General features: G+C 39.2%; 1 protein-coding gene across 2 annotated transcripts in view; it reads right to left on the bottom strand.

Moving 5' to 3' along the window:
• Window positions 1-910: 910 nt before the first annotated feature.
• Window positions 911-10,640, bottom strand: part of ttbk1a (tau tubulin kinase 1a) — a 65,725-nt gene continuing 55,995 nt past the window's right edge. For both annotated transcript variants that reach the window (XM_075462542.1, XM_075462541.1), the window contains exons 15-16: window positions 2,770-4,223; window positions 911-2,296 (exon numbers count right to left, since the gene is read on the bottom strand). In XM_075462542.1, the coding sequence (XP_075318657.1) occupies window positions 1,897-2,296; window positions 2,770-4,223 (1,854 nt within the window). In that variant the 3' untranslated portion in view covers window positions 911-1,896. The remainder of the gene's footprint in view (window positions 2,297-2,769; window positions 4,224-10,640) is intronic.

Genomic DNA, 10,640 nt, shown 5'->3' with positions numbered 1-10,640 from the left:
TCCACATGCAAAGCCCTTTAAGTACTTACATATTCTGAAGTTTCCACCACTACAATGTGTCATATGTTGAGTGCTGATTCAAAGCTCAGCATGGGACCTCTTCTGATGCAGACCTTTGACCTGTCTATAGGTGAACCTGTAACAGCTAAAGCATGGGCGTCGCACCCGTGGGGGATGGGGGTGTTTCGACACACCCCCACTTTTACAGCAAGATGATTTCATCCCCCCCACATTTTCCAAGAGTAAACCCGTTTGCTCCATGGATGTATTATATTAACGGTTTGCCCACCCTCATAGTGCACCAACATACAAAATGGAGCGCACCTCAGCCCCCTATGCACAAAAAGGCATTGGTCAAACTGAACGGACATTTGTGCTGAATAATTAAGCCCATATTTAATTATATTTCATCCAGGTTCTGGTTTTGGATTGTCCAAATGAAAATAAAAAAAAAGAAGAAAGAACTCTTTAGAATATCTATCCAGATTTGAGCAGTGTAACTATTGTAGTTTCCATACAGGACCTAGTTTAGGACGATCAGAATGCAAAAAAAAAAGCAGTAAAATGGCCCTGTTCTGCATTTTCACAAATCAGAAAAGGGTTTCACAAATCCCAATCAAGGTTTTAATGAATCTACAGCCTCTTTAGAATAATTCTATCCAGATTTGAGCAGTCTTAACTATTGTAGTTTCCATACAGGATCTAGTTTAGGACGATCAAAATGCAAAAAATGCAGTGAAATGACCATCTATGCCCATTCATTTAATTTGCGAATCAGATGCCAACTTCAGCGTCGTGTCTATGGGCTTGATGTGGCGCTCATGTGCCACCCCTAGAACACCCCCACATTTAAAATCACTGCTCCACCCCTGAGCTAAAGTCTTAGGGTTTGCTGAAAAAAAAAACCCAAGACGCTTCTTTACATGACCAAGACTTTACTTCACAGCTCAGTGCCCTGCGACTCCACACAAACAACATGGGCTCCAACAACCAGCACACTTTTGCATTGAATCCAAGCAAGTATAACTTCCTCTCATGGCTAACCCTGTTTTTCTCATGCGTAAAAAACAAGCGTGGTGCCAACACATTGAAACAGAAGGTTAAGTACTTAATTTACACTTTTGCTTGGCAAGATAAAAAATAAAGACGTCTTTATGGGAACTGATTCTATTATGTACAATTCAGAGCATAAACAAAATAAAACACTCAGAAAATAGAATGATTAAAGCATGCCCATTGTCACACCATGAGGAGGAGACGAGTGGCCGAGCAATTTATTTTGTGTTCACATTTCCCTTTTTCTCTTCATCCAAGGCCATAACGAGTACAGAAGCTTAGGAATCTCTTATAATCTCAACAAAGTTGGGGATTCAAACCAGTCCAATTTGACTTGTTCATGGCCAGTAAGGTGGGGAGATATAGCTATATCAAATAATTTAATGTCATCTTCCCTCAACAGATTCAACGCATTTGTGATGTACGTTACCATGCAATGTGAACCAAGCAGAGTATTGTTGATAGAAGAGTAGCATAGTTGTGGAAAGCTAAGAGTACTGTGTTATGTGAGAGTTTCTAAAAATGGACTTGTTGGAAGCAATGACCCCTCAGCTCAAGGAAGGACTTAAATTAGAGATTGACCAGGGAGCAGCAGACGTATCCATAGCACCATGGCAGCAAAGCTCTTGTAGGACAGTCAGTCAGGATTACTGGAAGCCCATAAAGAAAGGATCAATTAACTATCCTTGGAAAATATAACTTGTCTGTATACATTAAATTAATTGAAGGAGGTCTTTATAATATCACAGTCTATTATGGAATCAGGTGAAAACCTTTGAGGCGTAGCTTGTTCAAAGACTGATTATACATTAACATATCTCAGATATGAGTCTCTTTGTATTATCTAGCGGGCACCACCTTCTCCCTGGTATTTGATTTCCCCTTGGCCACGCTGACTGGTTTTGGCCTGGTCCTGGTGGTCGCAGTGGTAGAGGTGGCTTCCTGTGAGGCGCTGCGTCGCATGGTTGTTGTAGTCCTGGGTGGTAGCATAGGAACGGTTGGGGCTCGAACCGAGAGGGGCTGCCTGGACGGGCATACTCTCTGAGGGGAAGGGCTGTCAGTCCTGCAGTGGGTGGAGCTAAGGCTGCGTCGGGTTCCAAACAAGACGTGTAGGGGCATTCGGGGACTTCCAGGTGGAGCAGAGACGGTTGACGGACGAGGATAGGAGGAGGATGATCTGGGTGAGACTGGCTTGGATTTCCGCTGTGTGCTGAGAGTGCTTAGTCCAGTTTTCTGATTTCTATAAACAGAAGAGCATATTGATGTTGATATTTTTTGGAAGTTTTTCGAATACGAATTTGTAATATTGAATTTTTACAGCATCAAAATCAGACTTTGAATTTAAAAAACCAACAGTGTAAAAAAAAAAAAATCATCAATTTCTAAAAACAAAAATTCTGTGGAAAAAAAATTCAACATCTAAAAAAAAAAATTCAATGGAAAAAAATTCAATGGATTTTGAGTCTGGTTGAAGTTGAATTTTTTTATGTTGAATTTTTTTCCACTGAATTTTTGTTTTAAGAAATTGATTTTTTTTTTTACACTGTTGGTTTTTCATATTCAAAGTCTGATTTTGATGCTGTAAAAATTCAATATTACAAATTCGTATTCAAACTCTGATGGCACAGAAAAACTTCCATAATATTTCCTCAAACAAAACAATTTAATGAAACAACTTCAAAGTTACAGTAAAAGGTAGAAATGATGTCCTACCCGTTATTAATAGAGGATGTCCCTTTGGTGCTGCTGGGATCTGGCAAGGAGAGAGGAGAGGGAGCAGCAGCCCCGAGCCCCCCTGAAGATCTTTTTACAGGGGTGACAGGTCTGGGGATCTTGCTTCTACACTCTCTGGAGCTTTGCTCTTCGGTCGGTTTGAGACGGGAGCTCCTCCTGGACTCGTCCGAGGTATGCGTGTCCTCCTCTGAGCCGGTAGTGGATAAAGTTTCAGAAGCCCTCCGGCGCTCGTCGTCCCCAGAGGACAAGGATGACGACGTCCCAGATAGCATTCTCCTCCTCATCCAATGACCCTGTTGCTTCTGGACCAGCATGCGCGCCAAGTCCAACTGTCTGGCCCGCTGCTGAAGACGAGCCCGAGCTGAGAGGGAAGAAGACTGTTCTGAGTCCTCTTCAGAGATCAGTACTGGGATTCGACTTCGGATTCTGGACTTAACGACGGCTGGCAGTTCCGACCCAGCTGCCTGAGGCGTCACAGTTGTCTCACTGGGTGATGGCTGCTTCTTGGTTTCCTGTGATAAATCTTTATGTTCATGAGCTGGTGAGCTGGCTTCGAGGACAGGCTCCAAGACTCCAGACTGGGCCAGGACAGCTGAGGGACCATTTTCAGTTTTGGGTTGTTTATCGGCTGTTGTAGTTAAGACTGTCACATGCTCATCCGGAGACTCTTTAGTCACCGACGCTCCCTCCTGTTCACGGTCCTCTACAGCCAACTCCTTTGTGATAGCAGAGACTTCCCGGTCGCTGTCCTTTGCAGAGTGACCGTTTGAAGACATAACGTTGAGGTGTGACGTCTCTGCAATATGGATGAAAGTGCGCTCGACTTTGGTGAAGGGAGGTGATGCGGGAGCAATGGGAGTGGAGGGCCTCAAGTCTGATCTGAGAGCTGGGGACAAGCGGCCAGTTTCAGAAGGCTCAGGCTGCATCGCCTCCCCAAGCAGGAGGCGGTCGTTACGGGAATTCAGAGCAGACGGTGTGGCCAACTCACCCTCAAGAACATGATCCCCACCAGAGGGAGACTTGCGAGTGTCTCCAGGTGAGAAAAGAACGAGGGTTTTGGATGCATCCTCCAGGTCTGGGTCTGCATCAGCAGCTGAGGCGTGCTCCCTCTGGCCCCTCTGGTCCTCGGCCATGAGCGTTGAAGGCGCAGCATCCTGACTGCGTTCGGTGCTTTTCTGACTGGCCTCACTGTTCGACTCACTCTTTGTAACATCGTCATCTTTTGGTCCCGGGGGTTCTGGTACCTCTTCAGTTGGTGTGGCAAAGCTTCGACGCTGAGGCAACGTACCAGTCAATATGACAGTGAGGAAATCCGCTCTTTTGGCCTGCAGCTGAGGAAGGATGTGGAAATGCTCCTTCTCATCACTCTGGCCCTTTGTTCGATAATCTGGAGAGGGTGGTGATGGGCCGCTTAGCTCTGTTGGTGACAACACCTGGGAATAACACAATAACACTTATATTACAACCGAGTCAACTTCAAACAGTCATCCATGCAATTCTGGATCAAACCTATGAAAGGATTTTTTACAGAAATAGAAATAGAAAAATACTTTATTTATCCCCCAATGGGGGAAATTCAAATTTGTCAAGTAGCTCAACATTTTTTTTAAATATTTACAATGATTGAATTAACAACAATAATAATACTACTACTAACTAAATAATAATAAATGACTAAATGGCACAATAAACAAATAAATAAAAATCAATCAATCAATTTGAGAAGAACTCAGCAGTCACTGTTATAAAGCCTTATGGCTGTGGGAACAAAGGACCTTCTGAACCTCTCAGTCCTGCAGCGCAGAGAGATGAGCAGTAAAAGCCACTATAGCTTTGAAATAACACAGTGCTTGAAAACTATCATTATAAACATATAAAATAAGCAAAACAAAAGAAGGGAGGCTATAGAACTGTGTTATTCAATGGGGAAAATCCCATACACATTTCAGGACAACTTTAACTAAATAATTTAAAGAATGAGAAAATCAAATATTTGTCAAAAAGAGTTTTAAAAGCAAATCTTTGTTTCCTCCAGTTTTTCAGGGTCTCTTTGGACATGACAAACATATTGTGTAAATATACTGCGAAGAGGAGCAGATAAATGAACACTACCCACTTAAATGACTGGCTTCTTTTTTTTCGTTGTTTCTCGTTTTCTTTCGTTACTAATTTCCGGCAGGATCAACAAGGTTTTTAGAAGTAATGATAATTTCCTTTAGGTTTTTGCATCAAAAGAGAAGTAACTTTAAAACTATAGCGTAAGCTGGCCTGGAGCACTCCTCAGTGCTTTCTCTAACTGCCCCATTTATAATAAGGAAGATCGCAACTAACATATTTGCCCCCAGAACCATTTTATTGTCATTTTGGTTGTACACAAGCTTTTCAAGATTGTCTAGATTACATACATTGATATAAAAGGCACAAAAAAATGCATTGCAGAGTTTGTCCTCAGACAGCACACAGTCTGATATCAGCCAATTTTCAAGTGTTTCCCTTCATAAAGATTTAACATACAGCCTGTACATACATACTAAATCCTGCTAATTGTCATGCTTTTAGAGATTAATTGCAAACCTAATTACTTTCTACATTTATGTATATATGTACACAGTAACCATTTGAATTTACAAAAAATGTAAAATACATGCTTTACCTGTAAATTATACAAGCAGTACTGTACAATCATATTGTGATAGAAAAAATGCTTACATGTTTTTATACAAGTGAAAGACACTCACGGATCATCGCACTAAACAAACACTGTGAGCTCTTCAGTTCTCTCTATATTCATCTTTTGTTTTTCAATGTCCGCAGAGTCATATGAGAGTTGTGGCCTAACTTAGCACAAAGACAACCAAGTTCTATCAAGACTCAAAGATCTCTCAGAGTGGATAGGATTTCCTAAAAAAAATCTGTTTCTTTTGGAGCTAGTGGAACGAGAGTGATTTTATGTGACTGATGTGGTTACCAAACCGGTGAATGTGGCATACAGTCTAAACAAAACTAAAGACACGGTTCTCTCTAAAGACACATTATCTGTACAATGTCACCCTGTTATTCCTTAAAGATCAACACAGACGTACCAAATATGCAATAAAATGTATATCTGGGAGGAACACAATACATATTTTCTACACCTAGTGTGTGATTCACAAGGTATAAATGTTTAGGTGCAGACTCTGAAAATAGTTCCATCTATCACAAAGTGCTCTGAAATTCATTTTATTTTGATGGGTTGAAAATGTAAATTTGTCAGTTAAGAAAACCTTAAAAATTCAAAATTTTCAGGGGCTTAGAAAATAGTGCTATAACCACTGAGAAGTACTGCCGTCACATCTAAATACTGCCTTTCTACAAATCAGGAAATTCCTTCACTTTACCTTTTTTAAGTTTCTAACATAGGTTTGATCGTTTTCAATTAAAAATTGTCTAAATTAAATCAATATTTACTATGTATTCTTTAGTTTGCACAACTTGAGTAATATAGATTTGACCAACACAACACTCCAAACAAAATGTGAGAAATACAACCAAAAAGGCTTTTCCCCCATATACTCTACAGCATGAGGCTGTATTTTGGCAAGGTTAGCAATATGTTCATCTGTTGCAAGTTTTCTTCTTAGTTAAGGTAATAATTCTACCTATGTACAATCATTTGTTCACAGCATGACATTGAGGGGTAGTCTAAAAGCCTCTGACACCTAATTTTGTTTAGAGTGTACTGCCAGTCTCACTTGTATTTTCAATATACTTTAAATGTATGAAGATAATGGACAATTTACAGTTATTTTGGCCAAATTTTCTATCGACAACAATGAATGGATGAACTAAACTTAACATACACTAAATACATTTTTTAATGGGCCATTGACCAACAAAACAGCGTCAAATACAACTTGAAAGAAACACTTCAAAGATTGACTAATGTTTCTGGTGGTTCAATTTCAGTAACAACATTCAAAATATGTTCACATTGTTTTACTGCTTGCTGCACTTCATTAGTAACATCTAACCCGTGGGAACTTTTGTCATAACAGCAAAAGGGATGCCTCTCCACTATCATCTATCCCAGGTTCCTCCATCAATAAACTAAACATTGGGTTTAAATATTCACACAAACAATCTAGTATAAAAGATTTGATTAGAGACCAAAAGGTTCCTGCCACTTCTTGTCATTTTAAAGTAAGCTAAGTTCTCAGCATTTCTGATCCGTGAGTATCTCCTCAAGAGCACTATGAATTATTTACACAAAAAAAAGGAAAACAAATCACAGACCTCTTTCAGTTTGAGGTTTATATTCACTGTGTTGGTGTTGTAATTACAGTACAGTGCTGATTTTAGTCATTATACAGTCAGAGGTGTGTGTCATACAAACAGTAGATCTCATGCAAAGAGTGGCGACAGTCAGCAGTCAGTCTTTCTGTCTTTTGATAAGACATACTGTCATAAATGCTGCGGATCACTCTCTAAATCTTTGTGTTGTCAGCAGATTAAGCACACTGTGAGCTTTCTGCCACCTGTTGGCAACTGAATGTGGCACTGCCTTCAAGGCAACACAGGACAAAACATTGACATGTATCGGTGACAATCTTGTACAGCAGGTGAATCATTTTTTTTGCTAGCAAGCAAAATAAAGTAAAAAATTAGCAGCTAGTCCACTTCGTGAAGTGGCTGTACCGTAACACTATGCAAAATATAAAACGGATGGGGCATCCCGAACTCAGCGTGAAGCAGCATGAAAACAGACTGAGGCGGACAGGAGCTGTGTGAGCTTCAGCAAAGGGAGAATGCCTCACGTACAAGCACGAAGATTCAGCAAGTGGTGCATATTTAGGTAGTGTAGCCCTTTAACGCATTAAGAAAGCAACAGTTTGGATTTCATTTCACAAAATGGATATCCTAGACGGTCACTTGAAGCCAGATTTAGGCTTTCTGTTGAGTAGACACAACTTGTACTCTGAAGAAAGTTACTGTAACATACCAAAAACTGCTGCTTTGGGGTGAGGTTAGCAACGACCACATACTAAACAAAGCTTCACCAATCTACTCTCAACCATGGTAATTCATTTTCTTCTTAAGTTCTCTATCTTGCTAGATGGAACAAGAATGGAGATGGTTAAGGATAAAATGTTCCATTCAGTGGAACATACAAAACAAAGCCTAACATCTGTAGATTTTGTTGCAATACAGTAGGAGAGCATAAATATGACAAATAATACTCATTGCTCTGTCTCCTATTTCTTAAGATAGGCGCTTTGGTTTTGTTACCCATTTGTTTCTTAACCATTTGATGTTTCATCCAGTCAACAGATGCTATGTTAGTGGGGATAAATTTAATACGCAACTGAAACATCTACTGCGATGGAATAATCCCTTCTTTTCAGTAAAATCAGATATGCCTAATGATTTCTCTCAATCAGCTATGGCGGGTGCTTTAAGTCCTTCAACTTCAACAACCATGTTGATGGTTTGCCTAAACACAAAAGGACATAAATATCTAAACTCATCTGTGTTTGACTGGCTAAAAAAAACAGCTGGTTAGATTTAAGAAGAGGTCAAGGTTTTGGCTAACAAAGAGGACTGTCATGATTACAGTAATAATCACCCAGTTAAGACTGTGGAACTATCATAGCTAATAGGAAACACCAACTGTTCAAGTTCAGTTTATTTGTTGACTTATCCATCCATCCCAACCTCCTCCATATAAGGAGTTTGCAGCTTTGGGCAGTGTCACGGTGAAACAAAACTAGGCTTTACAATAAGCTGCTGTTCCAAATGACCGACGATGGGCTTCCTTTAATGGGAGAACGATCTTGTTTTTTTAAGATGGTGCGTGTGAAAAATGGGGGGAAAAAAGTAAAAATAATAATAATATCTACATGAACTATTGGATTTTTGGGATTGCTGTTTAAGGATGTTCATGGACACAACAGTGACTGAGATTCTGGAGATACTAAAAGCAATTATGTAATAATAAACACAACATTTTCCTGCTTGTTGTCCATTGGTCAGCACAACATTGTTTTACATATAAACTACTTTTAGTTTGCAAGCTCTTACAACATAACTGTTGCTAACAGTAGTTAGACAGTAGTGAGTCTGTTGTACCAGAGCTCTGCTTGACATAATTATTTAAATCTTCCATTAAAATCTTTTTTTTCTTTTCTGCCCCGCTGCTACTGATTACAATTTCTATATCTTTAACATCATGTTTCATGGTTTTGAAACATTTGGCTTGAACTCTCCTTGGTGCTGAATTCAAGAAAGCTTCGGGTCTTTTAAAATTGATTCTCATAGGAACTGAAACCAAAAGATAACTGGAATAAGAAAATCCATCTAAAAACTGATGGTATGAATTCAAAATATGTTCAAAGAACATTTCAGACACCTCGTTAACATAAAAAGTGTTTTTTTTTTTTTTTTTTTTTTAAACAAACAATCTCCCACATTTTACTTATTGCATCAACATTTTGCATTCATATTAGCCTCAGTCCTGGCCTGATCCCCCAGTCTGGCCTATCCAGTGATAAAGTGCAAAAGTAAAGTTCAGCGGTTTGAAAATAGTGATGGAGAAGGAAGCACGATGAAAGTAAGACGTGATCCAAACACCGCTGTCAAAGCTAGGACAATCTCACAGAGGACCACTGCTAAATCCATTTCACTAGACTCTAGGTCAACTGGCTCAATCCAAGACAGGAACTCTTAGAAAAAAAAAGAAAAAAAAATACACATACACACACATATATATGAATTAATAAATACATATACATATATATATATATAAAATCCCCAAATCAATACCAGTCCTCTGAGCAGAGAAACTTTAAAATACAAAATCTTCAGTTACTATACTATCTACGCCAACATATATGTATATATATATATATATAAATATATATATATATATATATAGTTTCTAACTAATGCCATTGATTCCATTTCATTTAAGAAACAATGAATGAAGCAGGATCAACCATGTCATCTGGAAGACCTGGATTGAAAAACAACAGCAAATTAGGACATGGTGCAAATTTCATGAATACATGAAGAAATCTCCTATCAGCCCTCCACAGCTTTGACTCACAGTTTTATCTGTTTTTAAGTTTGTTGTCTTAAAGTTGTCACTTAATAGTTCTTAGTGACTCAAAACAGCAACTGTGCTGGTCACCTGTCAGTTTTGCCTTTTTACATTTTCGGGTTGAGATAAAGAAACAATTCTAAGGAAGTACAAAGGCCACATTTGACCAATCCTAATCACTTGTTTACAGGCTAAACGAACATACCAATGAATTAATGAACATTAGCGCATGGCTCAGATTTACTCAACATGGCAAATTATATCGTGGTTGCAAACTATAAAGAGTGCCTATGGACGTGTTCAGTTCTAGGGATGAAATCACCAAAGAGTCACAAACAAGAAGACCAGGAGCCTTTAAATTACTAACAATTCAGGCACAGATCGTTTCTTCTTGTCATCAGACACTTGTAAACCATATCAGCATGAACCTGACTTCCTGTTCAGTTCAAATATCCCAGCGAATGAAGGCATGTGAACGTGAACGTAAACCTGGTGGCGCATCACTGTGTCCTCACCGTATGAAAACATTCTAGACAACCAGAATTCCAATGCAATTGCAGATGGTGCAACTGAAAAGTTATAAGATGACAGACAGTTACAGACATTATGGTGTGATCAAATAAAATAGATCAAACTATAATTCCTCCAGTCAATTAAGAATATTGTGGCTTGGCAACCAAATGCTCTGATAATGTCTTCTTCTGGCTCACACTCTCACTATGTGTCAGTGAACGATGGTATAATGGGGGCACTAAGACACCATAGAGTAACG

Source organism: Odontesthes bonariensis, chromosome 4, assembly GCF_027942865.1.
Source record: "Odontesthes bonariensis isolate fOdoBon6 chromosome 4, fOdoBon6.hap1, whole genome shotgun sequence".
In the NCBI taxonomy this organism is placed as follows: Eukaryota; Metazoa; Chordata; class Actinopteri; order Atheriniformes; family Atherinopsidae; genus Odontesthes; species Odontesthes bonariensis.
Note: the sequence above shows the minus strand (reverse complement) of the source record. Positions and strands in the feature narration are given on the sequence as shown.